General features: G+C 29.2%; 1 protein-coding gene across 1 annotated transcript in view; it reads left to right on the forward strand.

Moving 5' to 3' along the window:
- The first annotated feature begins 182 nt into the window (after positions 1-182).
- Positions 183-16,415, forward strand: part of LOC107449004 (pancreatic lipase-related protein 2-like) — a 22,160-nt gene continuing 5,927 nt past the window's right edge. Inside the window, exons 1-6 of the mRNA XM_043049198.2 lie at positions 183-302; positions 5,587-5,870; positions 9,155-9,301; positions 12,307-12,415; positions 13,949-14,065; positions 15,496-15,612. Of these exons, the coding sequence (XP_042905132.1) occupies positions 218-302; positions 5,587-5,870; positions 9,155-9,301; positions 12,307-12,415; positions 13,949-14,065; positions 15,496-15,612 (859 nt within the window). The 5' untranslated portion in view covers positions 183-217. The remainder of the gene's footprint in view (positions 303-5,586; positions 5,871-9,154; positions 9,302-12,306; positions 12,416-13,948; positions 14,066-15,495; positions 15,613-16,415) is intronic.

Genomic DNA, 16,415 nt, shown 5'->3' on the forward strand with positions numbered 1-16,415 from the left:
AAATCATAGGCCTTGACATTGAATCGCTTCTAAAGATGCATTTAGAGCTTAGAAACGAAGGAGTATTATCTATTTTAGTTATTTTAGTAATTTATAAATTAGTTTTATCTTTAATATCTAATTAACATTTTTTTGTGATTAAATTTGTTCATATCTAATGCTGATTTCTCATATAGTTGAAAGAACGTACACAGTTTTATTGATCGCAATTTTGTGTATGCCATGTGTATCAAGTTTGACATTAAGTTTTATCCAAAATGGGAGAACATCAACTCTCAATTACTCCAGAAATGGACTGACAAGTGAGTATGAATTAATGGAGTATTAATTAGTTTTATTATTGATGATTTATTAAAAAATAATTCGAGTAAGCTTGTTTGTATCTGATGCTGGTTTAAAAATATGTTAAAAGAAAGTAGACAGTTTTTCTGGTCGCAATTTTGTACATGACGTGAGTATCAAATTTGTCGTTACATTTTATTCAAAATGAGAGCCTGAACTGACAAGAACAAATATAATATTTCATAACCCTACTTTTGAATCCATAACCCTTAAATCAACCCCAATTTTTTGACATCTTTGATCCTACAAAAAGACATCAAAAACATCAAAAAAAAGTATGCGAAGCGTTACTTATCAATACGATAAATTTTTATACTAACTATAATCTCGAATAGAATGTTTATACTTAGTAGTCATTCACTAGAATTTATGAGGCACTAAACAAGACATTAAACGGGGCCCTTCAAACATTTTTTTTTTTTTTTTGCGGGTCTATCACTTTGTACTCTGTTTGATTTTTACCCAACTTATAAAATTTATTATATGATTCCTTTTTCGAATTTCATTTATAAAAACAAACAATATAAATGGGGTTTTTTTATTTTTGTTATTATCAATTTTATTTTCAAATTTAGTTTTTTTTTTTAGTTTATATCCTTGATTTATCAAAAGTTAGGCTTTATAATTTAATAATTTTAGATGCAAGAACACTGCTTAAAAAGTCAAGTAAAAATTTTAAATATATCTTATTTTCTACTTTTGTGATTTTGATTTTCATTAATTAAAATATGAAAACAACTGCCTTTAGTTGCTATGCCTAAGTCTATCAGGCAGTGTATCTATAAAACTGAAATAGAAAAAATAGTTTTCGATGACAAGAATAAAATAAAAATAAAATAATAAGTTATAACTTAATAATTACTGAAATAAATCTTTTTTTTTATTTCGATATCTCTGGACTATGGCCCTAGAATTCTAAAAACACAATGCCGGGGCAAAAACCCGGCCTGCACCAACATTACGATTGCTCTGTGTGTGAATGCTCTGAATTTATTAATTTTTATATTATTCTGGTATCTAACTTAAAGATTTCAGTTCATGTAGTGGGAGTTTATTTGAAATCTTCTTTGTTTAAAATGCATTATTATCATTATTATTATTATTCAAAATTAATCATCTCATTTGGTAACTGTCTTATCAAACGGCCCTGCGATCAGTTTAATAATTTTCATGAATTTCTTGCGTACACTGTTTAAAAAAAACTATTAAATTTACGGAAAAAAACTGCAAGCTGATGTGGTAGTATAAAACAGTTTATTTCACAGAAAAACGCTGTTATTTAAAAACAGCCACCTCTGTTTTTTATGCAGAAAAGAACTGTTATTTAAACATATTCTGTTATTTTTAGAAACTCTGTTATTTTAACAAAAAATCTCTGTAATTTTAGAAGAAAAATTTTATATTCTAACAAAAACAAGAAGAAGAAAAACTTTAAAATAACTAATAATCTAACATTGCAAGCCTAGAGCAGATTTCGAATAAACAGTCGAAGTCGGAATTCCAGCCTATCCACCTCATCTGGAGACAGACGCTCTGTCATCCGAACCTCAGCAATTCCAGTTACGAAAAAAAAATCTTAAACCTGTTTTTACCGTAAAAATCTTGTTAAAATCTTATTGAAAAACGATTGATCTATAGTGGCCTAACCCATATTAAAATCTCTGGCAACTTAAGTAACCAAAAGATTATATCTAAAGATAGATAAGATAATAATCAGGTAGAGTATTAATTTGGCAATAAAATCGAATTACAATTTCCTTTATACGATGTTAAAAACCATGAAATAATTGCTGGAAAGTAAGTAAAAATAAGTGAAAAATTATTTGAAGAAAGGTAGTTGTCTTACGGTAACAAAACTGCATGGCAAAATTAGAATTTGATCTGACGGTTTTAATCCGTTTTTGTTTAAAAGAAAAACAGAGAAAAAAAATTTGTGAACAAAACAGCTTTAAACTATCGTATAAACGGAGAAGTCCGTGAAAAAATTGGAATTTTTAGTTATTTTTACAGTGTACCAATATTTTTCGTAACTGGTTTTAACTGAATTTTGCATTGAAACCATAAATTTTACGTTAAATTCGAAAGTTAAAGATTTATTTTATAATTTCTTCAGTTAAAAAATACATAGGACGTTAAATAAAGTAAAACAGTAGACATTGAAATTATTTTTTTGTAATAACTTTTAAAAAGGAGACAAAATTTGTGTTTTTAAGCATTTTTATTTAAAATTCACAAGCTTAACATTTAGTGCTTAGTTTGCTATACGAAAACCATGTAGTTAAAATTAAAAATAAAACCTTACGGACGTTAACTACTTTTATCATTGTTTTACTTTCAACAATAAAAATTAATTATATATATTTTACAGCCATTAATATACGTGCTACAATTCTTTTTCAAACAACTCAAAAGTCAGAATGTGATAACATAGAAAATAAATCCAGTGGAAAAGATAAAATTGATGAATTTCGCCCTTCGATTCACAGTTTAGTTGCTCAGCAAAAATGCTTTGTTATTGGATAAATAAAAGAGAAAGTTTATCTAATAAAAAACAGATGAATTCATGAGATAAGAAATGAATAAATAAACTGTAAACAAAATCAATGATTTCGCATAACGCATGAACATTGAATTTATATAATTTAGGAAAATTAATTTAAGCCATATTCAGTATTAAAATAATGCACAGTAAGAGCTTACTGTGCATTGGAGTGTAATTAACTTCCTATGAGAGTTAACCACACAGATTCGTACTTAATTATCAAAAATTATCAACTTTGTTAATTACTTAATTATCATCTTTGTTAATTACTTAATTATCATCTTTGTTAATTACTTAACTATCATCTTTGTTAATTACTTAATTATCATCTTTGTTAATTACTTAATTATCATCTCTGTTAATTACTTAATTATCATATTTGTTAATTACTTAATTATCATCTTTGTTAATTACTTAATTATCAAAATTCGTACTTAATTATCGTTTTTAATTGTCAAAAATTCGAGTCACCTACTAACGTACGTAGTGCTTTAAAGAAAATGAATAATGGAAATTTAGTGTATTTAATTGTTTTAAAAAAAACAGGTTTTACAGTAAATATTTAAGCAAAAAAAGAACTTTATAATATTTCTAAAAATGCGTATATTCATTTTTGCAATATTTTTAATGTTATGAACTAAATTTTAGCTAGTTAATAAACAAAAAAAAATCTGCTTTAATTACCGTACAATATAGCAATGGCATTTCTGGTAAAAAAAAAAATATTCGTTTTGACAATGAAAACAAAATTAATGGTATTTTAACCATTCACTTAGTAATTTTTTCGCTCACGTGGAAATAATTTACCGGAAATTTTGGATTTCAAAATTACAGTTCTTATTACACACATTTAGTAAAAAATACAAAACTGAAAAGTAAAGTTTGCTGAACAAATGATTTCTATGTTATGCTCTATTGTACTTAGATGCTCTATTATACTAATAAACCTCCCATAATAATATTATCAAATTTTATCACATGTTATAAATCCACATTTTATTGTTCCAAACCAAAAGGCTCGTTAAAAATTACCGAGCCTTTTAGTGTTCTCATAGAGCCAGAAACACGGTAAATTTTACCATATTCTGGTTTGACCTATTTTTCTAAGTATGGTGGACAAAATCATAATAAATCAACTTTGTTTAATAAAGTTAAAAACAATAATATATTCATTTTGTTCCCAACATACTTTTTTTTTCTCAAAGTAAACTAAATTGTCAGAAATCAAATTATTATATGCCTGATATCAGTGAATTTCTTTTTACTAACTAAATCGTGTTATACGATTTGTTTCAAACTTTCACTACCTGAATTGTATTGGTGTGTAGTTTTCATTGCACATAGAATTTTTTTTTTAAATTAACAAAATGGCAGCAGATGAAACAAAAATGCCCTAAAAATCGGAACTTGACTTTTAATTATTCAAAAATTTAAATACAAACTATATTGACTGTATACACACTGAGAAATTTAAGGAGAGAAAAGTTATGTTATCTGAAAAAGTTATGTCAGTGAAATTTTGAAAAACGTAATTTTGAAAAACTCAATTAGAAAAGAAAATTTATCACTTGTGAAAGTTAATTTAATCTGCGAAACGCAGAGATATATTTTAAACTTTTAGGATTATGCTATCACAATGTGCCTTATCGATTCATGCAAAAATAAAAATATTATTTTTTCTAAGGAAAAAATTCTGCTTTACTGATTGCCTTAATAAAACTGAAAGTTGAATCACATTGCTATTCACATTAATCCTTTTTAAAATTGATTACATGAAACAATGATTTAACCTGAACGAAAATATGATTCAACTTAAAATTTGCTACAAATTAGTGGCAAGTTTTTGCAATAGTAATATACCTTAATATTGGTTCAAAGAACCAATACTAAGATTCAATACAGAACTGATTTTTTGAGCTATAATTATATACTCTAAACCAAATTATTTAAAACTATGACATTTATTTTTTTTCCTTGTTGCTTACAGTGAGCTAACACTGTAACGGCTTAAAAGAACACATTATTTTCAAAATATTTTTTATCATTCAAAAATAGAATAATGATACAGATTCAGATTTTGTAGGCATAATAATTTACAAAATTTTTACGTAAAAATTATTACAAACTAAAAACTACTATCATTTTTTTCAATAGACTAACCACTTATGGTTATTGTTCTATTACTTTGTATACTTGTACTTTGTACCAGAACCCTGCTAATTAAGTTTAAAGTTCTATTTTTATTTAACTTTACTCACGTAGACTAATATTGTTCTTTTTATGCCTTTCCACATAAGAACGTAAGTGCGTGACAACAATACAAATTTAAAAATACAATTTTCGACAACAAAGCAAATTTAACAATTATAGTTACGAATTGTTTCTACAATAAACACGTAATAGTTACAAATATGCTTCAACAATACAAAATTTTTATATATAATTACAAATTTTTCCATGATATAGATACTAATTTGACACAACAATGCAAATTTTTCTAGAATATTTACGAATTCTTTCAGCAATATGTACGTAATAAGCACGAGTTTGATACAACAATGCAAATTTTTCTAGAATATTTACAAATTCTTTCAGCAATATGTACGTAATAAGCACGAGTTTGATACAACAATACAAATTACAACTACAAACTTTTACAACAATGAATACGTAATAGTTTCAAATTTACTTTATAATTTCAGTTAGTTTCAATGACAAAGGAAAATGCATGCCGGACATAGGATGTTTCAGTGCTGGGGAACCATTCTTCCATCCTGTATACAGACCAGTCAGTCTCCTTCCTCAAAACAGAAACGAAGTTGGCACAGTTTTCATGCTTTTCACTCGTAAGAATCCTCACTACTTCCAGTTACTAAGATCTGGTGATCTGAATAGCATTTTGAAGTCTAATTTTTTATTAGAGACAGAAACGAAAATAATCGTCCATGGATATATGGACAGCATAAAAGTTTCTACATGGATGCAGGTACTACATTACATTTCATAATAATTCAATACAATATACACTCATAGATTCCGGTTGTCCCAAAGATGACAGATGAATTTTGAAAATCAATAATAAAAAAAAAAGAACGGAACAATGATCTGTGGCAGTATGTTTGGGAAACTACGTTTTGTTATATTTGCTTTATGGAGACATATAACAGTACCTAAAAATGTGTCTCTCATTAATTTGAATTGCGTTGTGAATTTGAATAACTAGTTAGTGGAGAAAAATAATTAATATTCCTTGATAATTACTCATCACTATCGAACCGTTTCATTAATTTAATTATGAAATTAATTAAGAAAAAATTAGAATTAACAATTTACTATTCTAGTTCAAGTCTAAATCAACACGTGTGGATCGACACGTGCTTCACTAATACTTAAATCTAATTGCATCTAGGCTTAGATTTCTTAATAAAATTATTTATCTTGATTTAATATTTTATTATTTTTATGCAATCAAAGTAATTCAAGCATTTTCCTCCAAATAAATTATTTAAGCTAATCTAAAATCAGGTTCGAGCCTGTCAGGAAAATATTCAAATATATAACTAAAAGCTACTAAAATCACAATAACTGCCTAAAGTGAATCAATTAATAACTGCTAATAAATGAGAGTTAAGTTTATATAAAATTACAATATTTATTGAAAATCATATTAATCATGTTCAGCTCAAACAATTAAGTATAACATTCCTCATGTGGTTTAACATTCTAAAACAATTAAGTATAACATTCCTCATGTGGTTTAACATTCTAATTTAAACATGACAATGAAAATCATTACTAATCATTTTAATACAATAAAAAAAGATTCTCTGGAGCAGGGAAAGATAAAAAAAAATATTAAGTTTTCATTTCATATTAAGTTAAATTAGCGCGAGCACGTGGCACAGCTACCACGAAGTTAAGTTTAATTATTAGAATTACTTATTTGATAGGATCCTACGGATTTAATAAATAAAAAAAAATAAATTAGTTTATTTAAATTTAGCGTTAAACGAAGCAATATGAAAAGAAATAGGAAAACTTATCGTGATGTCCATCGGGAGATAGGGACGCGTCCGTCCCGCCGCGTTAACTTGATTCGGACCCTGCAGGCGCCAGTCACGACCATCACCTCGGGAAGCTAAGAGAGAGAAAAAAACTCTCCCTTCGTCGATCGCGCGCCACACCGTCCACGCTGCACAGGTTCGATGACGACATTATTTCGTCACAGCTATAGCTACTACCTATTGGTGGTTCGCTCGTACGTCAGAGCGGGAAAAAGAGAACTTGAAAACAGGGAATAAATAATTAATGAAAGGGATTTAGGGAAAACAAACATTACCTGCTCCAGGTTGAAATAATACCTTAACCTGCTTCCAGAGATTTAATACCCTAATATAATACATAGTTTTTCTTCATTTCCAAAATACTTGATTATACATTCACATACATTATGATGTCTGGCTTTTAAAGCAAAGCCCAGCGATATAACAGTTTCATCCCCTAAAATTGCACACTTAATTAAACTTCCCACCAATAGCTGGCGCTGCATAATAGGAATAACTATGCATCTAAGCAATACAAATTTTTTAACAGTGATTTTTAAAATATTTTATTTTTATGTAGTTTTATGTGAAATTTGAATGTAGTGATTGTAAAAATTTTGTAAATAAGAATTTGTTTAAAAAATAAACAAAAAAAATTCAGAACAGCACCTTAATTGCATTCATCAGCAGCATTTTCATATCGATTTTAGTTATTCTATTCTGCAGTGCCATCTGTTGGTGAGAAGATTAATTTGATGTGCATTTTGGTGCAAAGAAAAAAACAATAGTTTCTCAAAAGTGATGCAGTTAACCATACTTTCTTATAGCGTTGCGTTTTTTTTTTTTCCTTCTTTTTTTTCTATCTATTTTCAAGATCCATCAGTCTTGATAGAACACCCAATATCCATGCAAATTTGAACCATAATACTGCGTAAAATTTACAACAATTTTAATTGAAGTGATAAATTTAACCATGCGTTTAGTTAAGTTTAACCATAGTAACGTAAAATCAAATTTAAAGAGGGTTGATTTTTAATGATAATATGGTACAATTTGAAACCGAATTAAGGTTTTAGTTTAATTGAAGAATATTTTGGTTTAGCTCCTTCCAAAATCTCTAACCGTGCACAGAGGAGGAAGAATATTTTAAATTATTTCTCCCTTATTGAACGATTTCCGCTGTTCAGTGAATTTAGACTTCTTAGATTAGTGCTGGATGTATAAATGTGACAGAAAAGCGCTTTCAGACTCATAGACACTTTCAGAAAAATCAATTTTGCGTTATATTATAATAGTGGTACCTTGAACGCGCAATATTTATCTTGCAAATTTGCTCCAACCTAGATAAGGTGATAATTTGAACCTCCTTTACATTCAAGCTGAAACACAGTATCATGTGATCAAATAGAAGATTTCATTTTCTTGATAATATGTCATAAAATTATAGCATTTTTACGCTACTATGGCTCAATGAGATCCGAAATTTCACGGGGAAAATTTAATCCAAACTAATCCACTTCCAAAATTTTTATGGAAAAAAAAGAGCTATATATTTATTTATTTTCTTAATCATGATCCGATAGTCATTTTTTTCTCATAATCATCAATACTTAAAAATCTCAGGGCACATTTGCACTACAATATCGGGCAGAATTGTTGCAATAAGCAACACTGTAATAAGTTAAAAGAAGAAAATAATCGAAAATTTGAAGGGCTAAAAATCGGAGAAAAAAATCCCATAATTTTTGCAACAAAAACCAAAATATACGATATTTTAACCATTTATTTTATTTTTTCCCGTTCCTATAGTAACGTTTTACCAAAATTGTTGGTTTTTAAACTAGTAGTTCTTATTACCACACATTCAGTGAAACATACAAAACTGAAAAGTAAATTTAACCGAATAAAAGGTTTTTTATTTCATGCTCTAAGGCATCCCAATAAAATTACCAGATTTTATCTCATTTTATGTAACCATATTTCATTGTTAATTTTATAAAAATTATTACGAAAGCGCTTCGGTAAAAATTACCGTGGTTGTTGGTGTTCTCATAGAACCAGAGACATAGTAAATTTTACCATATTCTGGTTGCTTTGATCATACTTTTCATTCTCAATACTCGATACTGTGGTTCGAAATAACAAAAAATTGTTCAACTTTGCACCAACTTTTCTGAATTTCCTTACTGAACTAGGTATGTCTTCATATTTTACCTCTTTATTTCAGGACATGAAAGATGCTCTTTTAAACTATGATGACATAAATGTGATAATAGTTGATTGGAGTAAATCAAATAATATACCATTCGCTCTGGCTGTTGCAAATACTAGAGTAGTAGGCGCTGAAATTTCACTTCTAGTCAATTTTCTCCAAGTAAACCTTTATTTCTTTTTTACAATGTTTTCATAAGTATCATTAACATTTCCTGATAAAATATACACTATCTGGAAGAAAGTGACGGAACACGATCCTGTAACGACATAAACCCATATTTATTAAAATTAATGGGAGGTAGGGCCTCCTTTGGCTGCGATTACATCTGCAACCCTTCTGGGCATACTTTCCACTAAATTAGCCATAGTGGCAAGAGGAATTTCCTTCCGAATGTTTAACAGGAAGTTCCATTGTTCATGCTTGCTTTTGGGGAGAGGGGTGCAGGCCCTCAACCGACGGTCCAATTCGTCCCAGAGAGTCTCTAAGTCTTGTAGCGACACAAAACACGTGAAACACTTCATTTTGAGCAGTTACGGTGGCGGGATATCTCCCTAATTGACACATTGACAAGATGTAATCCAACTAACACACCTTTCTCGAACTCAGACAACTCTTTCCGTGGCAGCATCTTGACAAAAACAAATCTAGTCGACTCCACAGAGTATTTATGGGATATGGCTGACACGTGATACCTATTATTGCGCATGTGTCAGCTGTTATTGTCGACTTTTCTATTTTTCGAGGGGTGTGCCGTCTCTTTCTTCCAGATAGTGTAGTTGTTTGATTCTTTTTATAAAAAATATAATATTCAGATACAGAGATTATAAAAGTGTGAAATAAATTATTAAATTAAAAATGAAAACGAATTCTCTGCTTTAACGTTATGCAAAGCAAGCAAACAGCGGTGTGGTAAGGTCTGTTGACACCCGGGGCGGAGTTTAAACTTGTCAACCCTTTGTCCATTAAAATTTAAAATGATTTTTTTTTCTTTGGGTTTATATATAAGAATGAAATATTACCTATTTTCTAAAGAATTTTGTACACAGAGTAAATAAATTTTGGTAAAATTACCGCACTGTCAATGTCATTTCTGGCAACAACAAGAAAAATCTGATTATAAAACCAAAATATATGATAACCATTCACTTGGTAATTTTTTTGTTCATATTGTAACGGTTCACCGAAAATTTTGGTTTTTAAAATTATAATTATTATTATCACACATTTATTGAAAAAGTACAAAGCTGAAAAGTAAATTTAACTGCAAAAAAATGGTTTTAATGCCATGCTCTATGAAGTAGCATTATAAAATTACTAAATTTTATCACCTATTTTAAAACCATATTATAATGCTAATTTTACCAAAATCATTACCAAAGTGCTTCGATAAAAACTATCGTGCTTTTTGATGTTTCCATATGATAAGAAATACGTTAAATTGCTATATTCTGGTACTTTTGACCATACTTTTCTCTGTGTAGGAGTATTAAAAAAATGACTTTCCGTTTTACTAAGGATTTAGTATACTGTGCAATAGAAATTAACAATTTAAAGTAACTAGTGCAGAAAATAAATAAAAACAATAAAATAATGATAAAGTTGAAATAATATAATAGGAATTAAATTATTGTACTGTGGTATAAGCCAAAAATGTATCGCATAAAAAAGTATAAGCGTTTCGATACTTCGTACGCTATCTTTACAAATACAATAGGCATTTTAAAATATTTTTACTGTACGGATGAAAGTAGCATGTAAACGATATAAAAAATATAAGCGCTTCGATACTTCGTATGCCACCTTTTAGATCCTTTAGAGTTGATACCCGGGTACAGTGAAATTTAATTTAGTTTCAACCAAAATTTGACATAATTAATGCAAAAAATTCTACTTATCTGCTACATAACATGAAATTCTCGTCATCCCCTTGAGCTGGTACACCACTGTAAGCAAATAACAGAACTTGTAACAGAATTGTATCTATCGGTGCTTTAAATCAGAAAACAGTATTAAATTTATATGTAATCATATTTATATATAATCATATTCAATATAAATAAAATATGTCACATGAACAAACTATAAATTAAACATAAAATTTTTCTACAGCTTTTCTTGTACGAAAAGTTCATTTCAGTAACTATTCCCTTAACAGAATATTGCATTACGAATGGGGTGTTCTCTGATACCCACCTTTAACGTTTATTTTTGAAACTTTCGTTAAAAAATACGATTATTGCATACATTTTTGGCGTTTTCAGTCACAGGAGAGGAGAGGTGTCATCGAATAATTTTCAAAGTGATTCATTCTTAGTATACAATTAAAATAATCAAAGCAGTTTATTAGTACAATAAAATGGTATGGTGGTCCACCTGTTGTATGTACAGGGTAATTTAATACGTCGATTTCAAACTTGAAGGGCACATCATTAGAATTGAGAAGCTACTATTTGAAATAGTACTTTTGTTCATCTGAATTATCTTAAATTTAAGTTTTCTTATAATTGTCGATGGCTGTTTCCAAATAGGCCTATATTCAACTGTTTTAACGTCCTTTACTTGTAGAACTAACTCGCATAATTGGTTGCCAAAACGGTAAATTTTGATGAAAAAACTAAATCTGAAAGTATTTTAATTGCAAGGAAATTTAGGCAAATGAAAGTATCGATTGAAATGCTCACGAACAGCCAATACGAAATAGAAAAGAGCCCATAGTGGCATAAAATGACAATTCTGGTCATGAGCTGCTGAGGGATTTTCAATCCTATTGATGCGCCTTAGCTCCCCTCTAAGTTAGCAACTAATGTGTTAAGTCATCCTGTGTATTCGACCAATCCTGAAGATAAGAATATTTTTATTTTTCGCGTTGAACAATTGGCCCGTATAACGGATATACGGTTTTTAATGTTCAATGGTGTTGCTTTTCAATTGTGAACTTGACCCAAAGACAAAGTGGTGGGGAATGCTTCGTTAAGTACAATTCCTTTGTGATATTTTTAAGTAAAAATAAATTATTTGAATCATCACACGGATAGGAAATCCACGAAGCACTTCATGAAAAACTTTCTAAACGCACAAGCGATCCTAGAGTGAATTTGTCTAATAGAAAATAAGCTCTCTATTGGGAAATTCTATGCCAAAAATATTCAAAACATTTCATGCAGGATTCCTTTGGAGTGCCGCCGGAATCATGCCATATAATCGGCCATAGTCTGGGAACGGAAATTGCTGGATATGCCGGTGAAAGAATAAACAACCTTGGGCGTATAACAGGTGCGTGATTTCAATTAATCTCAAATGTATATCTCATTTAATTTCGTATTTCATCAATTTATTTATGAACTAATATCATTCACAATCTATCTATATTATAGCGCGAAAATTTAAAATTCACCTATTTTTTACAATTTTATTCCTTAGTACAAACGTAATTTCAGTCACTTAATTCCCAAAGCTATAAAAGCGAAAGAAAATTCTCTATTTTTCTTAAGTTAAATAGAGTTAAAAATAGGGCAAGAAATTTTAAAAAGCTTTTTTTTTTATTTCACGGTTCAACAAGTTTTGATAGAAACTTTTCATTCATATTTTTTATTTGTTTTTGAATTCAATTGTATGACAAAATTAAATTTGCTTATAAATTCAAAAGTGACTCGATCACCAGCTTTGGATAAAAAAAGATAGAAATCATAGGCAGTTTTTAGGAAGAGACTAGTGTCCTTTGAAAAACTGTCTTTCAAATAGGGAACAGCAAACTTGTTTCAAACTTCAGCTGCTTCATTTCAGATTGTCATTTGGTGCTTCATTTACAAATTGTACTTACTTATTCCCCATTAAATTCTCTTTGTATACAAATTGTACCTACTCATTCCCTATTAAAATCTACTTGCTTCAAACTATATAAAAATTGTACCTATTTTTCATCTTTAACTCTATTTGCTTTAAACTACATACAAAGTACATCTATTTATTTTCTATTAAACTCTACTTGATTTATACTGTATACTAATTATACCTATTTATTCCTTATTAAGCTTTACTTGCTTAAAAGTGAGTACAATACCTAATTATTCCCTATTAAACACTATTTGCTTGATACTGTATACAAATTATACCTATCTATGCCCTGTTAAACTTAATTGCTTCATAATTATACAAATTACACATATTAATATACAAATTATACCTATTTATTCCCTAAAAACTCAACTTGCTTTAAACTGAATACGAATTAAATCGAGTGGGCTTCATATTCTCGCCTTAAACTGAAAGGCAACTTGGATTCAAATACTTCATATAGAAATGTCTTTTGCATTGAATTTTAGAACGACAATTAAATGCAGACGATAATTTTTACTAACCATTTAGAATTATACTTCGTTAATGAAAAAAATCCATGTTTAATAAAATAATAAAAATATTGAATTATTTGCGATTAGGGAAATAAGTTTTTCAGGTATGAAATGTATTTGATCTAAAATGATTTTACTTTGAGATTGAAGAGTTGAAATTAACATAGCTTAAAAAATTAAAAAATATTACCCATTGGAGAAATGGGCGTTGTTCCAGATCTTTTATGTCTTTATACTTTTTGACTAGACCAACTTCACCATAATCATAAAAAGAGCTCTAGAAAAAATTATCTAACAGCAGCGGACGACACATGCGCACTGTTTACTACCACAGCTGAGAAGTGTGATGACGTCCAAATAAGGTGCGCACGCCATCAAACCCGAAACAACACCCATTTTGCCAATGGCTGAAAAATAATGAAATGTAAACAATAAAAAAAATCATTCTAAATTTAAGCTCTTGATCCTGCTGGTCCATACTTCAGAAATGTTTCTAAAGAAGTAAGACTGGATCCATCAGATGCTTTGTTCGTAGATGCAATCCATGCCCAGTCAAGTGACACAAATACTGAAAGTAAGATTTCTCTTTAATTCCTATTTTTGTTTATTCTTATGGGATTATTGTGATTTTTCTCAATATCTAGCTCAAGTTAAAATAGCCTACTTTTCATTTTTTCATTAAAACTATAGAAACATTTTTTTACAGACAATGAACAACAGACAAAAAACTGAAGCTATTTTGTTATTTCCAGTATGACATTGAGAATTTAGTGACTGTTACTGTAACTAAAATATTGATCTGGCATTATTAAAAACAATATTTTAAGAACAAACTTGGCAAATTTAATAATGATACATTTAAAAATTTGTCCAAGAAAAGAGGAATTGCCTAACTAATACAGAAAAATTAATAAGAAATTTAACAAGAAAGAAAATATTCCAAACAAAGAAATAAGGAATCATTGCTCAGAGACTATGTTTGCATAGATGTTCAAAAGCAACATAAACTCTTTTTAACACTTAACAGCTTAATATTGGCGATCGAAACGGGCTACAGGGGGCGTAGAGCAGAACTCTCTACCTATGGCAACACTTCGCATGCTTTCACTATTAGTGCGCAGCGAGTCATAGAAGTAGGAAGTACGTAGGTTTCTGTCTTGATTTTCAAATAGATTAAAATCTTTTAAGTTAGGAAACTATAAGGAACTGAAAACTACATTAAACATAGTTCTAAAAGAAAGCGTCATGGAAATTTTAAAAAATATTTTTAACAATTAAATTCGAAAAATATTAAGAAAAGGAAAAATATCGTAGTACATTCCTATACAACTGAAAAGAAGAGGAGAGGGAATGGCCAAAGGCACGGTAACCGGTCTTCTAAGGTGTATTCGAGCGTTGCGATCGCCTATTTATGATCTTTAGATTTCTAGAAGATGCGAGATTTTCAAGGTATTTTTTGATCTTTAAAAAATCTTAAATGTATGGGGTACAATGTACTTTAAATTTTTTTTAAACGCAATTATTTATAAATCAACTTATTTGCATGAAACAGTTTTATGGTAAACGAGATTCAGAACTGCATGCAAAATCTTTTTATTAGTGAAAATAACTCTGAAAATATGGACAAAAACAAAGAAAAAAGTGAAATTGCCGAAGAAAAAGTGAAATTGAAGTGCATTATCATATTCGTATTACCGAAACCCAATATACAGAATTCGTTGTTTATCCTGCAGATATTTGCGTTCTCTTGAAAGTTTTCGTAAAACAAAATGAAATCGTTTAATCTCTCATCTTAATTCCTTACGCAAATCAATCAATTACTGTATACAATATTAGTTGGACCCACGAACCATGAACTCAGACCATGAACTCAATTTTTCCAGATGTTGCTATTTTTGTCCACTTTACGTTCAATAATCAAACAAATTACATATTTTTATTTTTCATTTGTAATTATTTGTGTTTTACTCTATTTAGACATTTTTTTATTATTATTTTTTAAAGCTCCAAGCAGACTGCAGCAAACAGGTCACATAGATTTCTATCCTAATGGAGGTGAAAACCAACCTGGTTGTCCAGCACCCGTTGTAAATACGTACAATAATAGGGGTGTTTTAGAAGGTAAAGTTCTTTCAATCCTACAGGTCTGTATATAAAAATAATATCTTATACCGAATATTCTTGGAAGGCCGCTTCGGATATTTATTTTGAACCATTGCCAACAATGGCTACTAAAGAATCGACGTGTAGTAAATTAAATATAATAATTAAATAGAAATTATCAATTAATCTAAATTTTAAAAGCGGGCTCTCAACAGGATTGAATAACTATCAACCTTGGGGTTGAATAACTATCCTATACAATCACAGATCAATGTCTTAACCACTGCACCATTGAGGCGCACTGATTAATCTATACATTGCGAAAACCCATAAGCAAAAAAATAAAGTTTCAATTCTTTAAAATTTTTATAGAACTTTCATAGTGTTAATAACTTGTTTTTTTTTAACCACGTATATCATCCCATATGCAAACCCAGCGATATGTCATGTAATTCACAGCTCCCAATGAATTTTATTTTCAACAGAGTCTAAGAAAACCGAAAGAGTATATTCTATGTGGAGCTTCAAGAACACCCTGCATAAGCCATGACGTTCTAACGCACGTTAATATTGCTGTAGAATAATTTTTAGTAATACTGTATGATTACTTTTAAGTCTGACACCAGACATGTGTTTGTGCTTCACAATATTTGTTCTTAAGAATGTTTGTACTAAATGATACTGTTTAAGGCGCAATTGCATTGTTTGAAATTATTTTAATAGTTTGTAGAACGTCAATATTACTGTAAAATAATTTTTAGTAATACTGTATGATTACTTTTAGATCTGACATGAGACATGTGTTTGTACTTCACGATATT

This window comes from Parasteatoda tepidariorum, chromosome 6, assembly GCF_043381705.1.
Source record: "Parasteatoda tepidariorum isolate YZ-2023 chromosome 6, CAS_Ptep_4.0, whole genome shotgun sequence".
Lineage (NCBI taxonomy): Eukaryota > Metazoa > Arthropoda > Arachnida > Araneae > Theridiidae > Parasteatoda > Parasteatoda tepidariorum.